Here is a 24,722-nt window from a genome sequence, read left to right as displayed (position 1 = left end):
GACGCCTAAAAGCTCACTACTTTGAGTCAAATTTTAAACTTATCCAGTTTCTGACTGGGCATGGAAACTTTAAAGCATATTTAAAACGATTCAATTTGTCGCCGACTGATAGGTGTTCGTGCTACAGTGGTGCAGTCCAGGGTGTCAAGCATTTGATATTTGAATGCACCAAGTTTATTCCGGAAAGACGTAAACTGAGAAACTGCCTTCGAAAGAACAATATAGCTTGGCCTCCTCATTTATCTGCCAGTGTAAAGCATCCTTCATTTCCTTTTGTACATATATTAATAGTATTTTTCCCCGTATGATTTAAACTTTACTTCAGTGTGTTTGCCTACTTATATTTGCATATATACTTTTGTATTTGTATTTTGAATATTTTAATTGATCATGCTTCTTCAATTGTTTTATAGCATTTACTGTATGTTTCTATTACTATGTGAGCAATTTTGTTTCATTTTTGTTTTTGTATCTACTTGTTTTCCCCTATTTTTCTTTCTTCTTTTTTTGCATTTGTGCCTGCGACCTTATATTTGAAATTTATTTTACTCTCAATTGCGTATTGACTTACATCTGTAAGCCTTGTGGTATACTTGTTGGCACACAAGGAGTTTATTCATAGAGAACAAAAAAAAAAAAAAAGTATATATCCCCAGGTCTGTAAGGGAACTTTTTTATTTTCGCTCTTAATCTAATTTATTTCTGTTATTATATGAATTGTTTTTAAGTAAGATCCTTTTAAAATAAAAATAAAACAAGAAAAATTAAAATGAATATTTATTTGTTGTTGCTACAAATGATTTCCTATTTTTCGGCATAATTGGGATAAACATTTATCATTTTATTTTGTCTCGTTTTTCATGGATTTCTGCCAGATGTATTGTACTCCAATCATAAAACAATTACAAGTTTCTTCAAAAACTTCATTTCAAAAATAACGCAGGGCTGTAATGTAAATTGTGCCTACAGAACTCTGTAGGGGATTTTTTTCATATAAAGAATATACTTCGAAGTTGTATGTGAATTTGTTTTTTCGCCTAAATTTAAAACTACAGGGAAATAGATGACCATTAATGACATATCTACAGGTCAATAAAAATTTTAGTTTTAATTTCATGGCAGCATAAGTGAAGACATGAACAAAAATTCACGAAATCGAAACAGTGATCCTCAGTAGCACCACAATATTGTATAACATTTTTCGAAATATTAAACAATATTATGAATATCGAAGAATACCAAATATCTTATAAACAATATTCAAAATATATTCGAAGATATAACAATACGGAAGAATGCAATAAAATCTTAAAAGGGATTGATGCAGTAAACTTCTGACACATTGTTGAATAATTCACTTAATTAGAAATTTTATTTCAAAATATTAGTTAGAATAATTTTTCATTAAAAGCCGATCATATATATTGTACAGTATTCAGAAAACAATGGTAAAAATTCTATTTTGAGCATTACTAAATAATATTCCGAAGAATATATTGTAAAATTTACATTTATCTACGTTGATCAACGTTGTAATAGAGACTACTATAAGATATGTATTTATCAACACGCTGTAACACTTTATTAATCATTTTTAACTTTCACCTGAAGTGATAGACAAAAGGGACGCATTTTTATCATATCTTGTTTCTAATGATATATTTATGTATTTGTAATAAAATAATCTAATGCTAGAAAATCTTTTAAAAAAAGGAAATTAAAAACAGTAAAATAAAAAATTAAATGCCATATTAAAAAAAAATCGGAAAAATTATCTATCCAAATTTAAATAAGACTATTAAATATATTTTAGCAAGCTATCAAATTTTTTTGTAAGTAGGTCCTATTTTACAGAAAAATTCATTTTATCATTTTCTTAATATTGAAATTTCTGTTTGCATAAGTTAAAAAAGAGCAAATTGTTTCGATATATATATATATATATATATATATATATATATATATATATATATATGTGGGAAAAGGCAACGACCAGCATTAATATTTGAAATATATTTATTAAGATTAAAGTACAAAGGACAAAACATTACTACATAGAACATAAAAGATACATGAGCGTGAGCTACACGTCTTGCAGTCTCACTGCCTAACTCTCGTCTGCCAATAATGGCGGGAAAGCATCACGTGATTAATGACGTGACGCAACATGGCCAGCATGGCGCCATACAGGATACGGGATCTGTCAGCGCTTCCCACATCGGCCATCATGACAGGATAGGCGACCTCGCCTTATGGTATACAGTACAATGAAGTAAATATATAAAACAAACAGCAAATACAGGAAAATAATTTGTAAAATTGAAATATTCACAAGATAAAACAAATAAAATAGTCATACCATCCGTGACAGCATAAGTATATAACAATACAATAGCGTGCACTGGAAATATCGAATAACTAACTAAAAATAAAAATAATATTAGTGTTGAACATGTAAAAATATAATAACACAAAATAAACAGAGAAAAAAAATCAAAGTCTATATCGTCCAAATATACACACACAAAAAGAAGGAAAGTAGTTCTCTTTCTCTTTAAGTAGTGTTCAGTGTTTTCTTTTGAAACACAATTCAAGTGATATGTTCTATATTGCTGGACCATGGTTTCATATATTCTGCACAAGTTGAAGTTTTTGATGGTCCATCGAAGAAATCATACTTTTCAACATCGTATGTGTCGTTTGCCTTAATTTTGATCACTTTATATGGTCCGAGAAATTTTTGTTTCAATTTATTGACCAGGGCCAAATTGAGTGCGCTTGATTGCGACGAGATCATTCAATTGAAATTTTTGAGCATGTTTCCTACGCAGATTGTAGGTACGGCGATTTTCTTCTTGGATTTTGAGGATTTGTTGTTTTGCATCTTTACGGAGCTCATCACGCTGTTGGAGAAATGCAGACTGGATCTCTTCGTTGACGATTTCGAGGATTTTTATATCATGCTCAGGTTTCATTTTAGTTCCAAACAGAATTTCGAATGGAGTAGAATTGATACTTCGTTGAAATGTAGAATTAATAATTTGCTGAACGGAAGCAACATGGCTATACCATTTCTCAGGGTTTTCTATGGATAGCTTGGAGAGTACAGATATGATAGTAGAATTAAGTCTTTCTACCTGACCGTTTGATCTAGGAAGTCCAGCTGTAATAGCAATCTGGGTGATATGCTGATGTTCACAATATTCTTTGAATGACGTAGATGTGAAAGCGGTACCTCTGTCCGTAATAATCCTTGAAGGATTACCGAAAACTGATCTTTGGCATTCGAGCTTATTGAGAATTTAAGCGGTGTCGGTGGACTTGGTCGGGTAAAGCCACACAAACTTCGTAAAGGAATCGATGATCGCCAGAATATGCTTATATTTCTTAGAAGTGCTGGGAAGAGGACCCAAATGATCAATATGATATGTATGAAAGGGAGTATCGTCTTTGTCAAGTGGATGCAAAGTGCCATCTAATTTGCCACGTTTTCTGTTATTTAGAATGCATGTTACACAGTTGCGTATGCATCGTTCAATTTTCTCTTTCAAGTTCGGAATAAAGAATTCTTTGTTTAACATTTCCTGCGTGCGTTTTACTGCAAAATGGCCTCGTTCATGACAGGATTTAATAATGTTGGCCTGCATATCATCAGGTACGACAAATAAATCGATTCCGTCTAAGTTCTTATATAAAATGTTGTTTTTCACTATGTAGTTCTCGTAAGGTGCATTTTGAAGTAATGCTTTTATAGCTGTAATATGCTCATCTATCTGTTGAGCTTTGAAAATTTGAAGATTGACACAGTCTTGAATGATCATGCAGCATGGGCTTCGGCTAAGAGCGTCGACATGAGTCATCTTTGAACCGGTTCGATGCTCTATTTCGTAGTCAAAATCCTGAAGGTATAATGCCCATCGCGAAATGCGGGAATTCATTTCTTTTTTATTTAACGTTTTGACGAATGCATTACAGTCAGTGATAATTTTAAAGTGTGATCCGAGGATGTAAATTCGGAATTTTTTAAGAGCTTCTACAATGGCGAGTACCTCCAGTTCATAGCTGGTGTATTTTCTTTCGCTGTCAGACGTTTTCTTGGACATATAATACACTGGATGGAATTTGTTATCATCTTTGGATTTTTGTAGTAGGACTGCCCCCAAGCCATCAATTGACGCGTCTGTATGAATTTCAATGGGACTGCCTTGATTAAAAATAGTTAAAACGAGTTTATCAGAAAGTAACTGTTTTAAGCGTAAAAACGCAGTTTTTTGCTGAGCTTGAAATAGAAAGGGGCTGTCCTTACGAAGAAGATCACTAAGTGGTTTTGCTATAGTAGAGTATGAGGGAATAAATTTTCTAAAGTATCCCGTAAGACCTAGAAAACGTTGTACGTCTTTTGCATTTTTTAACTCAGGATAATTAAGAACGGCTTTAGTTTTGGAGGGTGAAGGGAGCAATTTGCCGTGTTCTACTACGTGACCCAAAAATTCAATCTGACTATGCAAAAATTGACATTTTTTAAAGTTTATATCTAGTCCATAATCGCGAGCTACTTTTAGAACAGTGTTAAGGCGTTCGAGAGCCTCAGATTCATTATTTGCGGGAATGACGATGTCATCCATATACGGGAGGACAATGCCTTTTGCAATAAGATCACGAAAAACGGCATTTATGTATCGCATAAAGACAGGAGGACATGAACTTAAACCGAATGGCATATAACGGAATTGAAATTGACCTGTATTTGTGACGAAACTGGTGTAACAACGACTTTTTTCTTTTACCGGCACATGAAAAAATCCGTTACGCAAATCGAGAGTACTGAAAATTTTAGCATTTTGAAGACGATCTAAAATGTCATCAATTAATGGTAGGGGATAATGGTATTTAACTAATTTACGATTTAATTTTCTATAATCTATACAGACTCTATGTTTTCCATCTTTCTTACGAACTACGACAACTTGACTAGCATAAGGTGAAGAACATGGTTCTATAATGCCATTTTTTAACCACTCGTCTATCTGCGCATTTACTATATCACGTTCGGCAAAGGGTAAACGTCGAGGAGTGTGGAAAATTGGCTCATCGTCAGTAAGTGTTATATCAAGTTCGATGTTCGCGGTTTTAGTTTTGTTAGGTTTATAGGCTAACAAAATCTGTTCAACCACATTGCGAGTTTGTTTAGAAATATTCGGACCTATATCAAACGTGGGAGTTTCGGCAGAAATAGCCATTATAAAACTGTCAGTTTCAACAGGATCATCAGATTTAGAAATTTTGGAAAATACAACACCGTCAGGTTTAATTGTCAAATTTGCCTGATTTATTACGTCGCAACCTATTATTAGGTCATAAGTAGTACAATTATTAGGTACCACAGAAATAAAAACAGGAAAACTTTGTTTGTCAATAATAATTTCAGATTCAAAGGAACCTATTATTTTAGTTTGGGAAAAACCGAATCCAGTTAGTGTCATCTTGTTATTCGTCAACGGCGGCGATCCTAGTTTAATCCATGCAGAATGTTTGAGAAGTGTCGAAAAACTACCAGTATCGACTAATCCGGAAAGTGTATTATTAAGAATAACAACCTCTTTATGCATATTCGACGGAGAATGCAATAAATGTAAAGTGTTGACATTATCCCGTGGGGTAGAACTGTCATTCCGAGTAGTACGATGACAATCGGAAGATTTATGTCCGAAAAAATTACAAGAAAGACATTTAGGACCACGATTACGATTAGGGCAAGACTTTGCGATATGTCCAAAATCGTTACATTTAAAACAACGCGTCTTACTGTTAGTCGGATTACTAAGATTCAATTTTGATTCTCTTTGTTGGACAGGGATTTTATGTATTGTATCACGTCTTTGGCCGTCATTAGCATATCTAGAATACGACATCTTTGAATTATTTGCGTTCATTGCACTTACGATAGTTTCGAAAATTCGTAATTTTTCTTTAAACTCAGAATAACATTTTGCACCATAAAGAATAATTTTATCAGAAGGAGAACCCTGTATCCCATTTATTGTGTATTGAATAACAGAACATTCATCAATAAGGGTTTCAGACTGATTCGCAATTTCACGCATGGCAATAAAATATTGCATAAAAGTTTCATTCGAGCGCATTTTACGTCTTTCTAGTTGTTTATGTATTTCAATCGAAGTTACTTTATCGCAAAATTCATTAATGAATGCACTTTTAAAAGCATGATAGGAATTTAGATTTCTTTGAGAGAATAAAAAAGATTTAGCTGCGCCGGAAACTAATCTCTTTACAAAGATTAATTTTTGTTGTTCGCTTAAAGAAGGAAAAAGAGAAAAATTCTCTTCAACATCATAAAAAAAACTTTTAATCGAATAGGAATCATTTCCTGTGAAGTTTCTGCTACTACCACAGAGATCGCGTAATAAAAAACAAAACTGAAGGTTTATTTCATTCATCGTTTGTTTATTCGAGGGATCATTTTCGAGTGATTCCCTTTTGGCGCCAGTAATTAATGCCTGACTGTTATTTATTAATGTTTCGTCTGAAGTTACGGGGATGGGGAAGGAACAATTATTACCCGTATTACTCATAGAGCTGTTATTAATAGATGAAGTTTCGGTTTGAGAAACCTTTTGAGGAGACAAAGGTTTTTCTTCTGTTTCCGATAAAAAACTAATATCTAGCGAGTTCTGAAATTCATTTAAATTTGTTAAGGCTTTAAAAATATTTTCACACATAGCATCTTTGTCGGTCTCAGTTACTTCTAAGTGTAATAAATTAGAAACGGAGATAAAATCAGATAAAGAAAAAATCTTCAGCAATTCTTGTTTATGTTTTTCTACATCTAAATTTTCAAATCTTTCAAAATTTCTCATTCTTTTTCGAGAAGAATGGTCAAAATTACTGTAACCTAACACAGAGTTAAGCAATTTTACGGAATTAGTTTTTGCATATTTAAGGGAGTTAGCGATTAATTCAATATCGCCTAGTTTTAAAGACATTGTAATGAATTAAAACAGAACTAATGTACATTCACTCGGGATTAAAATTTAAAGGGAGAATGGAATAAAGTAACGTACTATACTATAAATTACAAACTTGGGAAAAAATTGCGCCTACCTGGTTGGGAGCAGTCGAATTATTCACTCTTAAAAGTTCCTTTTTTTTAAAGCAGCCAGTATATGTCAGCACAGTTGCACAAGAACACGAAGTAATTGAACCTTTAACGTTTCCACTTGAATCATATCCATCCAAAACGTGCACTAACGTCCATTAAAATATCCACGGCAAAAATCCACTCTTATCAAAATTCTTAGCATCAATTTAACGTCTTAAATTGTACTAACGTCCACAGCTTTTCAACAATTTGGCGGGATTTGCTAGGGGTATTCACGAGAAAGGCCGAGCCCCCAAAAATGTGGGAAAAGGCAACGACCAGCATTAATATTTGAAATATATTTATTAAGATTAAAGTACAAAGGACAAAACATTACTACATAGAACATAAAAGATACATGAGCGTGAGCTACACGTCTTGCAGTCTCACTGCCTAACTCTCGTCTGCCAATAATGGCGGGAAAGCATCACGTGATTAATGACGTGACGCAACATGGCCAGCATGGCGCCATACAGGATACGGGATCTGTCAGCGCTTCCCACACACACACACACACATATATATATATATATATATATATATATATATATATATATATATATATATATATATATATATATATATATATATATATATATATATATATATATATATATATATATATGGGGTCTCAAACAATGTTAGTAGGTTAAAATTGTAAAAATATAGGGAGTCGGAAAACTGTTGGATAGTGTAAAAAATTAATAAAGAAATAACAAATGGTGTTTCAACTATGAATATTTTTTATAGTAAAAGCATGTTTTTGAAAAGTTTTTTTTTTCATCCATTTAGGAAACATGCTGATTTGATGATCTTGGGGGTCATAAATTACTGAAAACGAAAAAGTAGTTTAGAACACTTATTTTCAAAAATATTAAAACTTGAAGAAAAATAAAAGCTTCAAAATATAAGGAATTTTTATATTCTATAATTTGATATAAGCGTGTTGTGTGAAAACTGGGGAGTTTTAAAGATATTCAAGAAAAACTAAAATGGACACCAGAAACATTGCTGCAAAATCAGTACCGATGTTTGCAGAGGGTGTTGTTAAATTTGAAAAATAAATTCAGAGCAAGGATAATAGACTTTAAAAAGATGAAAAATTATCAGAAAACTTAGGGTCACAGGTAACGTTTATTCAGTGAAAATCGCAAATCGGGTGGAGTTCGCACGCTGGATGCTTGATACCACACAGGAAGATGCACAATTTTCTGCTAGAGTTTTTTTCCCAGATGAAGCCTACTTTACGAGAGTAGGTGTCTTCAGCACGCACAATGCGATATATTTGGTCATTCGAACACCCCTATATCACTATCTCGTCGAACGTACAAAACAAGTTTGATATTAACATTTGGAGAGAGTCATCTACTCGGACCGTATCTTCTACTCGGACGCCTCAGAGGTACAAAGAATATTGTTTTCTTACAGCACGTTCCTCCGGATTTACTGCAGGAAACACAGATAATTGTAAGCCAGAACTTTTTGCTAATGCATGATGGAGCATCAGCACATTTTAGTTGCATGAAATGTTAATGTTTGTTAATGCATGATGGAGCATCAGCACAGGAAATATGATTTGTTTGCGAATAAATTTAGCAACCATCAAATCTGCAATGCTCATTCATGAGTATTTGCTCGCTGCTTTTATTTTTCTCGAACGCATGAAAAATGTATTCCCATTTTATTTTTTTCTTGGATATCTTTAAAACTCCCCAGTTTTCACACAACACGCTTATATCAAATTACAGAATGTAAAATTCCTTACATTTTCAAGCTTTTATTTCTCTTCAAATTTTAATATTTTTGCAAATATGGGCTCTAAACTAGTTTTTCGTTTTTAGTAATTTACAACCCCCTACATCATCAAATCCGCATGCTACTAACGTGAAAAAAAGTTTTAAGAACGTGCTTTCACTAAAAAAAATATTCATAGTTGAAACAGCATTTGTTATGTTTTTTATTAATTTTTTACAGTTTCCAACAGTTCTCCGACTTCTTATATTTTTGCGATTTTTACCTACTAAACGTCGTTTGGGATCATATGTTGTATGGTGAATCCTTATCCTCTTGATGTGTACTATCAATCCTCTGAATTTTGTCGGTTGAATTCGACAACGCCCTTTATATTGCCGCATTGAAAAGAGGCATTCGATTCTACATGGCAGAATGGTAATAGCACTGGTCCCTTAATCAAGAGATCGTAAGTTCGAATGACAATGAGATTCACAGTCTGTGTGAATATTTAATTCCTTGATTTTATGTTTTCCTTTATTTCATGTTCCAGACGATTCTGAACATTTCTTTAGTTTACCAGACAAGTATTCTGGACTTTTCTAACTGTCTCCAGAAAAGTATTCTGGAAGTTTCCCTGTTAGTATAAAAGCGGATCTGTCAACTGTGTTCTCAGTTCAGAGTTGTTAATAAATTGGTTTAGCTCTACTTCTTGTGTCTGTCATTTAGTTTCACACTAAAGTTCCTATGTGACAATATATACGCGCGCGTGTGTGTAATAATATTTTAAACTCCAATTTCAATTCCAGATTAATTCCCAAAGTTCCATCGTAATTTAGCCCATATCAAAGTCATTCTAAAATATTCTCTTATTTCCTGATCCCATTCCACTTTTTCTATTTAATTAATTCAAGAGGAGTTTTGTAAAATGCTTTACTCGGCGGTTCCCACGTTCCGAGTGAAAAGATAAAAAGTGCTGATCTAAACAAATTATTTTTTTAAAAAAATCCCTGTGTTTCCCTTACTTGTGATTGACATGTGTCAGAAATCTCTATCAGAATCTTAATAGTATATTAGCATTGTGAAAAAATATTTTCCATATCGATATCTCATGTTATATAAGACCAGGGATAATTTAATTCTGTCTTCTCTTGCCTAATCTGTTGCTGTGAGCAGACGAGCTTTGTCCGTGCCTCTTGTAAATAAATTATGCCTTAAAAGTTAGTTACGAAGTTAAAAATGCAAAGTATCTTCTCTATCTTCGAAACTGCCTTCTAATTGAAAAAATAATAATGCTTACATGTGTGTGTGTGTGTGTGTGTGTGTGTGTGTGTGTGTGTGTGTGTGTGTGTGTGTGTGTGTGTGTGTGTGTGTGTGTGTGTGTGCGTGCGTGCTTGCGTGCGTGTAAACATAATTTTTTAAGCAGAAACCGAAGAGAGAGAGAGGACACTTTCGATTTCCAAACTTGCTTTATTCCGTCCCGGGAGCCATGATTTATGCTCAAATAGGAGATACAAGGAACGTCAAAATAGAACGACACAAGACCGAAAAGTGAAAAAGTTAATAAAATATTTTTCCCCGTGATTTATACTGGGTGATTTTGATAGGGATTTCTTTACACGTGTAGATTTAAGTATGAGAATTATAGGGAACTTTTAAAAGAATGTGTTAGATCGACAAATTTTTAGTTCTTCACTATTGGAGTGGGAATTGTCAATATCAGCAATTTTACAGAGTTTCTGTTCCATTAAATAAATAAAAAAGGTGGAACTGGATCAGGAAATAAGAGAATATTTTAAAATGAATATGGGCTGAATTAAAATAAAACTTTGGATATTAATTAGGATTAAATTAAAGTTTAAAATATCATTACATATATATATATATATATATATATATATATATAGTTCTTATCATAGCCATAATGAGCACAAGCGAAATGGTTTTTTACTTCAAATACTATTTATAATGGAAATTTTGAGCGAAATAATAAATTGAAAGACAATTTAAATTTAAATATAAAAGTATATGTTAATATTATCGACCGAACACTGAATTTCCAAAATCTAGATGTCTATTTGAAAACCTAACTGGCTCAGTGGATAAGCAGCCGTTTATATATTCGTGGTCTGGGTTTCGAATCTGAAGCCAAAGAAAAAAGCAAATTTGCTTAAAAAATTTACCGAAAGATAATCTAAAAATGTGTTTATTTTTTCATACTCAAATAATTCTAATAAATTTTTGGTTCATTTATAGCATTTGCAGTAATTCGATGAATATCGGAGAAATGATTTTATAGAATATTGCTTTCTAAAATTTTGCAATATTACGCAATATTGTGTACTGCTTGTGATTGTGACTGTGTGGCTGATAGCCCGGGGTTTCCCTTGGAATACATAGGATATCTCGCTTTGTTTCGTATTTTGGATAGTCATTATCATTCGAAATTAAATTTCCAAATTATTTACGAATTAAATTTCCAGTCTTATATTACGTATCGTTTATTAAAATGAAGAACACTAATTTTTGGCGCGCATTTATAAATTTGGTAAAGAAAACATAAATAATGGGGGAATTTCTTAGATTTATGGTTGATTGATTGATTGAAATGTGATGAGAAAATGGATTTTGGCAACAAAAGCCGGTATCTCGTAATGCCAAAAGAGAGCATTAAATATATATTAAATTTATCAATTAATTAAAAAGAGAAATAGATCATAAGCATGGACTGATGTGGTGACACATAAACCAGTATAAACATTCTTGCTTCACTTTCAACCGTTAAAGAACGTTTTACATCTGAAAACGAATCAGAAAGTCGAGAGTCCTGATTTTATTTCCCTTCTCTTGAAGAGAAAATTTAGAAAATAAAGCACACATATCTATGGCAAATTAAAATGATGCTTTTATATTTAGTTCTAATGCGATATATTTTCAATTAAAACCACGGTTATTGGGTCAGTCAAGCATCATAAACTGCTGTAACCGTAATGATTCAGCCAAAGAAACATATCCGATGTTCCTGTTTAATGTTTTTCGTTTTCTTTAATTGAAATAATTTATTTTTATTACTCATTATGGTTTTCTTTTTTAAATCTTATTTTAACAGTTATCTTTGATTCATGATGGCAAATTCAATTGATTTTGAGTGGCCTTGGCAGTATCAGTTCCCACCGTTTTTCACAATTCAACCGAATTCTGACACTCGGGCCAAGCAGTTGGAAGCCTGGAAAACTTTAATCTTGGATTTCCACAAATTTAACAAGATATATTTGTTGGATGTAACAGAAGCTCAAGCTTCGCCGTTGTTTAATAACAAAACAATTAATCGTAAATTAAATTTGGAAGCTATTTATGTGGTTCTTGATGAGTTGCAGAAGCAAGGAAATGTAGAATGGCTTGATAAACAAAAACAGAGATGTTACGTCTTTTGGAGAACACCTGAAGAATGGAGTAAAATGATTTATAAATGGGCCGAAAATAATGGTTTAATAAACACTGTGTGTACTTTGTATGAGATTTCAAATGGAGTTGATTCTGTGAACGAAGAATTCTATGGTTTGGATCAAGGTGTCCTTAAAAAGGCTCTTTCTGCATTGGAAAAAGAAGGGCGGGCCGAATTAATACTAGATGAAGACATTGAAGGTGTAAAGTTTTTCTAAATCATAATGCTAAAAATATTGAAAGATTGGAAAGTGTGATCGTGTTGTATTTTCTTGAAGTACATGGTGTCATGATTTTATTTCTTCAAGACAAGAAATAAATTTGATTTTATTCCTGTGTATTACTAAATTTTATGCATTCAAATACCGTCATATTTATTCATGTTATTGAATTTGTTGATTACTTATTTATTTTATGAGAAAAATTATATATGGATTATTTAGAGTACATTAATTTACTGAATTTATGTGAATAAACATAGTATACAACTCATATAAATAGTAGAATTTTAAGTAATTGAAATGTGCGTAGATAATTTTGGTAAATAAATTTTTATAAAATTCCATGAAAAATTGTTTCCTGAAATTTTTTTTTCATTTATATTGTTTAAATGTACTTCATTTTTTTTTTTTTTTAATATTACTTAGTAATGAACTTTTAAACCTTTTATTGCAATTTTAAATTATGTGAGAAAATTCTATTTAAAATAATACAAAATTTAGTTTAGATTCAATATATTTATTATTTTCATTACATGTATTAATGCTAAAATATAATTAAAACAACTGAAAGTTGGAAAGCATTGCATACAAAACTTATAGTTTTTAATACTTTTTTTTTTCCCCTTCTCTTGTGCATCCAATGGTTTATTACTGTATAGTTAAATATTGCCTTTCATGTGGCTTAAATATCTAAATAACATTATCTCCTCTTGGTGAATTTTAAAGAAATATTTGTCAAAGAATATGAAATGAATTTATACAGAAATTTAAAATAACATTTATTGGACTGAGATTTTAAGATAAATATGGACTAATGAAAATCGAACATAATCAAAATAGGATGAATTCCTGCATGTAATTGTAATAATATTGTGATTTGTGTGATTAACTATTTTACCCTCCTGGTCATCTTAAAACTATTCCTGTAATAAGCATCTGTTTTGTAACCTAGAAACTAAATGTATATATATGTATGCCATTATTTTTTTTATTGAGTTTAAAACTGTTTTAATTTAATTTAAACTATATTATTTCAGCATCTAGTATATATGTTATTTTATTTCTTCATCATTTGCTATTGTCTGTTTATATAATTTATTGTGAATCTAATGAAAAATTGTTGTAATCTATATATGCAGAAATGATTTTCTATTTAAATGTAGTGTCTGAGCTTAATAGGTGCATAAATGTTGACATATAAACTTATGTTTTTCATTGTGATACTGAGAAACATCTCAATATTTCAATTATTTTTATATGAAACATGTTTTATTTTTTACAGTTATGAAGTTTATAGCTTATAACTGAATTTATAATTATGTGCAGTTGACTCATTTTACAATTAATTATCTGTTATGGATAGTAGAAACAAATTATCTTTCTGTTTTGTTTTTGTGGAATGTTCCTATTGCAAGGTAGAATTTTAACATTTTTCTGTAGTAATCATATTCTAGGAATTATTTAAAAATTTGTCTACTTTGTTGTATTGATTCACTTCGTACTGAACATAGAATTAAAATTTGTAGTTACTCTTGCTATTATGAAACTTGCATATTAAAACAATGTAAACTTGAGTTTCTGAATGCTTGGCAGGTTTTTTTTTTTTTTTTTTTTTCTCTCTTTATCATTTAAAATATGCATGATAGACATAGTTTTATAATATTCATATATTTGAAGTAAATGTGCTTTGTGCAAACTGTTTTTTAATGTGGAAACTAATTGTGAATTGATACATTTGAATTGCATTTAAATAGTGGAGTACTTTTACTGTCAGTAATAATATTTGGCAGTTGCTAAGCATAAATTTTAGCATGAAATGTGAATTTTCTGTTAATTTAGTAGCAATTATGGACTAGGCTGATAAAACAGTAACTTTGCAGTATGAATAGGGCAAAAAATTGTTAGTTTAATAATGTAAGGTTGTAGTTCTTGTATCATATTTTGACTGTTTTTGAACTAACAGAAATATGCCCAATATTTCTTTATTATGATTTTTCCCCTTTCTGCTGCCAATTAGTATAGCCCACACATTTGCATTGAAGAAAAAAGACATTTTGCACGTTATTCTTACTTTATGTCTCTAAAAATTAAAATAAACATTTGCAAGTTTACTTATAATAATTTTCTTATTTTAGTAAGATGCTATGAAATATTTTATAGGTATAATTATTTTAAATACAAATTAGCATATTCAGCAAAATTTTAATTCATAATTTATCCTCTTATTATGTCTTATAAGATCATTAAGATTTAAAACATCAGAACGATGATGTATCTAAATTCTAAAGATTTATTATAGTAGAATTTTCTTTTTTGTTATATATATTTCAAAATAAATATTTTTAATTTTGCATTGTTTACTATAGGATCTTAAATTCTTAACCATTTAATTTATTTTCCTAATATTTTAAATATATTGAAGAATCTTACACTAAATACCATTAAGTATTATCATTTGACTGAATTTGATATCCTGGGATTTATTTGAAATATTAATTTTATTACAACAAATGAGTTCTGTCTTTATGTAAATAATATTGTTCCAGTTGTATGCTTTATATTTTAATTTAAAACTAGGTATTGCCAATGTCATGCTGAATTTATTTTAACAAAATTTTTTGCATATTCTTAACTTGATTTATATATTTTTTCTAAATTTAATGAGTAAGTGAACTTTTCCCATTCCTTTTTAATTATTAATTCAAATAAATTATTCTGATTAATTATCTATATATTATTGGTTAGTTAAAATCTTCCATTTTGCCAAGATCATTGCCTTTTTATAATAAGCTGTGTCCCACTTTGCCAAGAAAATTACGAAATGACAGTGATCTTTGCAATAAGATATATTGTTCATTTATCTTGCAACATATATAATTATTTGTTTGTGCATAGTAATTAAATAAATATATGATATCTCAGATTGAACCACTTTTTAAAATGAGAAAGAAATCTACAATATATTGTCCTTTTTTTTCCCCCCCCGCTTTCTTTTATTAATAAATTAGTCTGTTTATAGATTTCAAAACTACGGATATAACTTGCAGCAGATTAATTTTTAGTCCTTATATATTTTCATTACAAATAAAAATTTATAGGTGATTTAAATATGAATTTTATACTAATTAATTAAAAAATAATTAAACTGCTAATTATTAAATTAAAAACTTTTGTTGGTTGTACATATAACAACAAACTTTTTCTGTGGTCATATATAATATTTAAAGCCTTTGCAAGGGCTTGTGCTTTTAAGATTTTCTTATATACAATGTAAGACATTATAACCAAGGGAAAACCATTTTCTTATTGATAGGTTTTTTTACAAATTATTTTTAATTCTAAATTTAAGGTCTCATCACATTATAATCAACATCAATTTAGTTTATATGTAATAAGCTAGCTCCATTATATCACCTAAAATGAAAGTAAAATGTGTTTCTATCCGGATTAGAACTACAAAAAGATCTTTGTAATATTAATAAAACTGCAAAAAGATCTTTGTAATATTGAATGGTGTTTATAGGATCTTAAGTTTTTAGATTTTCAATTATTGGTATTTAACGAATTCTGTTTAAAATTACCATAAGTTTGGCGTGGTATGGCCAAATTTGGCTCTTGCGCCAGTAAAACTCACTCAACCAACCAATCTGTTTAAAATTATTCACTTTTAATATATATAAGTATCATATTTGAGGCTTTTTAAAAAGTATGCTCTTGTGTCTTTTATGTGCTATTAGTCACCAATTAAAATTCACTTTTGATTGTAAATCATTTAATATAATTTGGATTTGTATGAATGTGTCATTGAAAAATACAATTAAGATTAATGTATACTTTCCTATAACTTCCCCAATAAGTTTTTAGAGTTTAAAATGTGCTAATTACCATTTTAGTATTGCTATTTAATATAATATTTGCTATATTATATTAAACTATAACAGTTTGTACTAAAAATGTATTTATTTGGCATATCCTGGTTGTGCAACTGGTGCTGACAGAAATTAAAAGAATTTGTAAATTTAAACTTGTTTCTTGGTGAGTAAATAAAGCTTAACTGTGATGTTCCAATTTTTGTAAATCTTTGAAAATGCATGATTGTAAATCTTGTTATATGTGAATTAATATATAACCTCTTGTTAAATATTAATGTGTAATATAATGTAGCATTTTTCTTTTGCCCAGAATTGTGAGCTACTATTATTGTTTGAAGTATTTTTTGTGTATTTGCAAAGGATGCTATTTTTTATAATTTTTTGCTTTTGAAATAAAGTGTGTTTTTGAATGCAAAATTATAGTCTTTGTGATTATTTTACCTAAAATTTCAGAAATGAATAAGAAATTTCTATGAGTAAACTGTATTCAATAGATTTAATTATATGAAAGATATATTTTTAAAAATGATCATTAAATAGATAAAACTTAATGAATTGTATAATACTGAATATTCTCAATTTAATATATGCGAAAAACATTAAAGAAAAGCTTAAATTTCTAAATATCTGATTATCATCTATCATTGTATTGAATATTGCAGGATAATGCAATCTATTTGAAGTTCCTTCCATTTTATTTTTCTGTGATAAATTTATAACGGAATAAAAGTGCCGAGGTTTGTTCACCTTTTCCATTTTAAAAAGTAATTTTGTCTACAGAAAAAAATTGTTTTCTTTCGAACAAATATATAAGTATTGAAAAAATTGGATAATTTCTAAACATAATGAATAAATATAAATTTGATGAAAGTAATAAGTTTTAAATAATTGCTAATTATGAAATAAGAGTATTAATATATTCAATAAATATGAATATAAAAAAATTTGCTATAGGGAATTATTTTATATATAAAAAATATTTTCTTGATTAAATATTAAATTTCATTATTGGATTGATGTTTTTTATGCTGGTTTATAAATTCATGATTTTAAAGTAATAAAATAATTTTTTCTCCCTTACTGTAAATTATTTTCTAATATTTATGTTAACCATATAAGTAAGAAATAAATTCAGTAAAACTTAATTTTTAGATATTTTTTAGTGATTTTCATCAATTATGGCATATTTATATTTCACTTTAGGTAGCTAATAATTTTTTAATGACTTATATTTCCTTTTTCTCAATTAAAAATTCAATTACTATATAAATTGCTTCTTTTTTTTATAACTATTTATTACATGATATAGAAGTTTTAAAAAAAGTTCAAAGATTATTGTAAAATTAAGAAAGAAATAATATGAAATTATTACATAATATTCCTTCTTAATTAAAGTATTATTATTATTTATCTAATATATAGTATAGCTGATTTGGGTTCATATTTCTCTTTAGACAGCACCTTGATTCGCTTATTACCATCAGACTATGAAGGAGGAGTATATCGACCATCTAATCGTAGCCGAGCAAATCCTTTAGCTGTTAGTAACAAACTTTTAAAAGAGTTACCATGCAATGGCAAAAACAAGTCTTATTCTAGCACAGGGAACAATGTTTTTATGGCATTTTTTGGTATGCTTCCTTATTAATTCTGAAATTATTCTTGAAAAGTGTGATTATTTCTTAAATTGCTATTTTTATATTTTTTTAGGGCAATTTGTTACTGAAGAAATTTTGAATACAAGGAAACCATCTTGTCCTCCTAATTATTTTAATATAGAACTACCTAAAGGCCATGATTATCGCAAGATTGGTCGCAAAACACTACCATTCATTCGTTCCAAATATAGATTGAAAAGTGGGAAATCTTCAAATAATCCTAGGAAACAAGTGATGTTTTTACTTTTTTAATTCAATTAGTTGAATCTTTTCTTGCACTCTAATGAAATGTAATCTTGATGTCGTTTTATTATAGTATTTATTATTTTACAAAAGCTGATTTTAAAAGAATATTTCAAATATATAAGAAATGTAGAAAATATTGCTTTAAAAACTGAAAACTATCCATGAAAAATAAATAAACATATGTAATCATTTCATTTCACATATGTACATTTTTTGTTTACAGAAACAATACAATCCAATGTTCCATCAAAAAAAAATTAGAATAATTTCTTCTAAATAAGCATTGGGAATTACTCTCTTTATTGTCATTTATCTTATAATTCCTATTTAAAATTGGGTTTTATTTTATTTTATTTTCTAATAATGAGCATTTTAATAAAATATATTGGTGATAAGTATTAAATTTTAATTTTTCTTTTCAAAATGATATTTGAATTATTTTGCAAATTAAATTTTATATTTGAAACTATATTTTTATACTTTTACAAAAGTTTAAAAAAAACAATATTAAATAGTCTATAATTTTCATTTATTATAAAAGAATTAAAGTGCAAAGACATATTTACTTTATAAGACATATAATGCCTTTAAAAAAAATTTCACTATAGTTCCTCATTTCGAATTCTTAATCTGGTATTTTTATAAAAAAAATTCTGATGGTTTGGAATCCTCAGTGTTTTATAAATCATGCTATAAAAATGACTCTACAATTTTTAATTAGTTTAATTTTCCTGAATGAAGCAAATAACGAAAATAATATAACTGTGATATAAATTAAAGATGGATTGTGATTACTTTTACTTAAGTATTAAATTATATTGTTCTTGAAAAGAAACATGCACAGTTAAGCACTTTATCAAATACTTTTCTTTTCATAGTTTTTTTAGTGAACAATCAAAAACTTAATCCTATTTTAATAATGTAAAAAAATGGTGTGAGTTTGTTTTATTGATTAATTAAATTACTTTTTTAATTAATCAATTCTTTACAAACATTATAAAATTAATCAATACTTTACAAACATTATAAAATTAATCAAAACTTTATAACTTTACAAAATTGAAAAAATATTATTACGACTAGGCATTATCAATGTATTATATATAATCCATATAGGAAACTAACTTTTTAAAATTTGTACTTTTATAGAATTTCTTTCAATATATATATATATATATATATATATATATATATATATACTTGTGTTGTTTTCAAACTGGACATTAAATAAGTAAACAAATCTTACAAATGCTATTTTTACAAAATTCATTGTACTGCATTGTTAAGGGTTATTTTTTTTCTTCCAGTTTTTGTATTTATTATTCCAAAAATCTTTATTCTATTATATATTACAAGAAGGCTTATTATTCTCATTTACTATTAAATTAAATTGTTATCTGTTTCTATTTGAGTATATAGGTTACTTTATGTATTAAAAGGAATTTCCATCAATGCTATACATGGATAATTTTATTTGTTATTTGGAGAGATTTTAACTATTTGTGTATAGTATATTCTAGTTTTCTATATTATTGCATAAATTCCAATTATTTGTTTTATACAAAGGAATTTATTAAATTCTTTTTTACTCTGAAATAGCTGAATGGTGCAACTGCTTGGATTGATGGAAGTGTTATTTATGGCACTACAAGATCTGAAGCAGAGTCTCTACGAGCTTTTAAAGGAGGTCTTTTGAAAAGTATAAATGAAAATGAGTTATATCCAGCTTTGAATGAAGGCTATTTATCTTATTTATCACCTTCACGTAACATCCAGGAGAATAAAATAAAGACATGGCATTACAGTAAGAACCTTTTTTCTTTTATTTGATATTAGCTGCTTTTAGTGAGAAATTGATTCACTTATAAGACTTCAAATAGTTGGAAGCATTAAAGTCATGTTATTTTAATAGCCTAACACTGTTTATTACATTTATCTCTTTCTTGTGCATGAATTTTACAATGTAAGTCAAGTACATGTTATCATAATATTATTAAAAACATAATTATTCATCTAATCTATCTGCTAATTTCACATCCACATTTGTGGTACTATGGTTTCACTTTCTTACTCTTGTAACTAGCAAAATCTTTAGCTTTAAGCAATGAAACATAATCATGCAATTAAGTATTACAAAATATTGAATACTTGAGACTTATAATTAAAAATATTATCTGTATTATTATTTCATTTTTTAAAGTTGCCATGATTCATCTTATTATTCTAGTAAGTATATCTTAATTTAATGGGGGTTTTTTTCTTCTTTTTTTTTTCTTTTAATTGTATTCTATTCATATAAGGAAGTAAAAAAATAAATAAATAAAGAGAGTTTGAAAAGTAGCTGTAATAATAATATTGTGATATATATTTAAACTCTAATTTTCCACTCATTGTTTTAGTCTGAAAATATTAAATATATTTTTAATGTACACCATTGAATTATAAAAAGCTACTTCTGAATTTTGATTGTTTTTAAATAATCAGTGAAAGTCTTAATTTTTGTTTCTAGCAGATAAATTTAATAAAATGTGTATGCATAACTTATATTGTGTAAATTTGTAACTATGCAATTTTTTAAATTTTTGTAAATTTTTAATATTTTACTCCTTTTTTTTAAAAATTTTAATGTGTAAACAGTTATTTTTTTAGAACAATATTTTTCTTAATTTATTGATTATTTAAAGATTTTGTATTTATATGCATTTTTTTTCAGGAGTAGGAAATTCATTTGCTCATGAAACTCCTTTCATGTTAACAATAAATATCATTTTCCATCAGTGGCATAATATTCTGGCTAATAAATTACGAGCAAAACATAAAGATTGGGATGATGAAAAGTTATTTTATGAGGCTAGAAAATGGGTTATAGCTACTTTGCAGGTAATATTCAATATATAGTTAGTTATAGCTAGCAGGTATATTCTATCAGTTATTTGTTTACATTAATCATTTATTTGTTATTTTTAATGTATTGTTTATTTACGCATTTTCTTGAATAGAATATTGTCATTAATGAATGGTTACCACACTTTCTTGGAGAAGAACTGCTTGAATATGAAAGTAGGCATTTTTTTTTATTAAAATTTAATTATTCAATATCTAGTTGTAATAATACATAATTATTTTTAATAGAGAATAATATATACTATTTATGTTGCCTACATGCTTTTATCCAATTAATGCTAAACCTTGAATAATGAATATTAGTAGATAGAATTCTTTTCTTATTTTTAACGTAGCATACTTAGTTTAAATTAAAACATTTTTTTTTAACAATGAGGAAGAACATAATCTACTCAAACTATTGTGATCAGACAGAGAATTTTTCTCTGATCCATCTTCTTGATTTATGATCAGTCACATTTACAATCATAGAGAAAATAATAAATTTCAAATCAAAACTAACAGTTAACATCCTAAATTGTATTTTTATTAATAAAATTTACAGCAAAATGCATATTATGTATTTTTATATTAAACATAATAATTAAGTGTACAAAAGTTGAATGTTTATGGGGGGTTTTTTTTGTATTCTTTTTGTATTTTGAATAACATTGAAATGTATAAATTTCATTTCAATGAAAATAACTTCGAAATATATAAATCCAGAATTATGGCCAGTTCAACTGATAACTTGAAGGAGGTCCTATATACTGATTCTATAACAAAATTACTTTTTCTCAACTAACTCCAAAGCATACATCACTGAATAAAATATCAGTGGAATAGCAATTTTTACATTATATTCAGTGCATGTTGAAATAAGTTGTTTGTTTGAAATTTGGGTTAAAACAAAGATTAAAACATCATAGTTGTTTACTGAATTACCAATATAATTATAAATTAGCCTAATAAGTATATGTCGCCATAGTGTGCATTCTTGTTAGCATTTTAGTTGAGCATTTACAAGTCAACAAGAGCTTTGATCTTTATAGGTTGAAAATGAACAGCTATACTGTCTATGCTATCTATTTATGACATTCTGAAAATGGATATTAATAATAAAATCTACTGAGTTCTGAGTTGAAAAGGTTTTTTATTGCCATTTTTATAAATTTCATAGTTGCACTATTCCACCACAACATTATCACTATTTGACAAAACTAATCGATTTAAATTATGCATATGTTATTGTGGCAGACCAATATTTGACAAAGGCCATCATTCTCTAGTGTATGTCAGCATTCACATAGTCACCATTCTGGTGAATGTCAACTAGATGAGACTGTTGGCACTCATCGGAGATTGTAGACGTTCTCTTGTTTGGTTCTTTCATTTTAACATATGTATAATTATTCAAAGGGGGACTAAAACTAAAAATTTCTAATAAAACTAAAATTTTTGAATTTGACAAACAAAAAAAAGATAAAATATTTATATTCAGATGCGAATATTGTATATAAAAAGCTATTTTAAATTTTATTTTAAAAAAAGGTAATTTCAATAAACTGTCTTTGAGTATTATGTATACATTTCATTAGGTATTTAATTTCAGCAATCCAATAAAAAAAAAATTTTAAATTTTTTTTTTAAAAATTGGGGGAGGAGAGTGAAGATAGTTGAATATGCAAAAACTTTACACAAATGTATTGATTTTAAATTCATTTTTTAATAATTCAATAGTATTCAGTTTTAATATTTAAGTGGAACTTGACTTGACTAATTTGACATTTTAAGGTCAAATTAAAATTCTTCAATAATTTGAATTTCTTAGTACATAGATCCTTCAATTTCCTATTAATATAAAATTAAAATCTCATCCAAAATTTGAATATTTATTTATTTATTTCCAAATGAAAACTAAAATTTTCTTTTGTTTTTGAACTGTTTTCATTTATTGCTTCCGTATCTTTTATTTTTATGAGGCATTTATCTGGTGCCCAGCATTTTTTTTAAATAAATGTCTGCTATTTTTCTCAGTCAACTCTCATCAAGGATTTTTTTTTTTTTTTTTTTTGTTTATTTATTAAAATTATCTTTTTAACTATTAGTCTTTTTTTTAAAAATGTTATTGATAGCGATTCATTAATTTTTGTTTATTGAAATTACTAATTAGTAAAAAAAAAAAAAAAACTTTAGCTTAAGAATTGTAGATTACTCTAGTTATACTTATTTTCTGGAAGAATTTTTTCTTAATTCTGATTTTTGTAGGAATTGCATTTTTATTGTTATTTTTTAACTTCAGATTCTATTGTATGAAAACATTTGCTGTTTTTTATATATAGATTTTACAAAAATATTTTGAGTCATTCTATAATTTAATTATAAATTGCTATTTTTAACAGGATATGATCCAAGTATTGACCCAAGCATATCCAATGCTTTTCAATCTGCTGCTATGAGGTTTGGGCACACCATGGTCCCTTCTGCAGTCTATATAAGGTATAAAGCTGTTTATTAAAATTAAACAACAATTTTGCATTGAATGCATCAGTATTATTCTTTTGGTGAAGAAAGCCTTCATTATATATATATATATATTGGGTTGGCAACTAAGTAATTGCGGATTTCACTCATAGATGGCTTCAGTTGAATTTTTAGGTTTGCAGACGTAGTACAAATGTAAAACTTATTTTGTTATTTGATAGTTGTCAATTCAGCTGTCAATCAGTAAAAAAAGTTTTTTGATCGGTTGCGTAGTTTTCGATTGGCGTTCGTTGAAAAATGGAAAATCAAAAGGAACATTTTCTTCATATTTTGCTTTTTTATTTCCGCAAAGGGAAAAACGCATCGCAAGCTCATAAAAAGTTATGTGCTGTTTATGGTGACGAAGCCTTAAAAGAACGGCAGTGTCAAAATTGGTTTGTAAATTTCGTTCTGGTGATTTTTCACTCAAAAATGAAAAACGCTCTGGTCGTCCAGTTGAAGTTGATGACGACCTAATCAAAGCAATAATCGATTCGGGAAGATTGCAGAGAAGCTTCATGTATCACATACATGCATTGAAAATCACTTAAAACAACTTGGCTATGTTCAAAAACTCGATACATGGGTTCCTCACCAACTGAAAGAAACGCATTTAACGCAACGCATTAACAGCTGCGATGTGCTAAAGAAACGTAATGAAAATGATCCATTTTTAAAACGACTGATAACTGGCGATAAAAAATGGGTTGTTTACAACAATATCAAGCGGAAAAGATCGTGGAGCAGGCCAGGTGAACCAAATCAAACAACATCAAAAGCTGATATTCATCAAAAGAAGGTTTTGTTATCAGTTTGGTGGGATTACAAAGGAATTGTCTACTTTGAACTCTTACAACCCAACCGAACGATCAATTCTGATGTCTACATTGAACAGCTAACGAAATTAAACAATGCAGTTGAAGAAAAGCGGCCCGAATTGACAAATCGAAAAGGTGTTGTATTCCATTATGACAATGCAAGGCCA

General features: G+C 28.5%; 2 protein-coding genes across 2 annotated transcripts in view; both read left to right on the top strand.

Annotated features, from left to right (window-relative positions):
- The window catches only part of LOC129955181 (dual oxidase 2-like), a 90,643-nt gene that overhangs the window by 14,060 nt on the left and 51,861 nt on the right, over positions 1-24,722 (top strand). Inside the window, exons 3-8 of the mRNA XM_056068203.1 lie at positions 17,882-18,058; positions 18,138-18,316; positions 19,931-20,135; positions 21,045-21,211; positions 21,331-21,391; positions 23,617-23,713. Of these exons, the coding sequence (XP_055924178.1) occupies positions 17,882-18,058; positions 18,138-18,316; positions 19,931-20,135; positions 21,045-21,211; positions 21,331-21,391; positions 23,617-23,713 (886 nt within the window). The remainder of the gene's footprint in view (positions 1-17,881; positions 18,059-18,137; positions 18,317-19,930; positions 20,136-21,044; positions 21,212-21,330; positions 21,392-23,616; positions 23,714-24,722) is intronic.
- On the top strand, positions 11,885-12,874 carry LOC129955197 (vacuolar protein-sorting-associated protein 25-like). Its single transcript, XM_056068204.1, has one exon. It carries the CDS (start codon positions 12,013-12,015, stop codon positions 12,550-12,552), a length of 540 nt encoding a protein of 179 aa, XP_055924179.1. The 5' UTR covers positions 11,885-12,012; the 3' UTR covers positions 12,553-12,874.

This window comes from Argiope bruennichi, chromosome 2 (assembly GCF_947563725.1).
Source record: "Argiope bruennichi chromosome 2, qqArgBrue1.1, whole genome shotgun sequence".
Lineage (NCBI taxonomy): Eukaryota > Metazoa > Arthropoda > Arachnida > Araneae > Araneidae > Argiope > Argiope bruennichi.
This window is presented reverse-complemented; position numbering and strand designations above follow the sequence as displayed.

What these genes read in the sequence shown, in the direction of transcription:
- LOC129955197 (XM_056068204.1), top strand. Translation starts at nt 12,013, where the DNA reads ATGATGGCAAATTCAATTGATTTTGAGTGGCCTTGGCAGTATCAGTTC.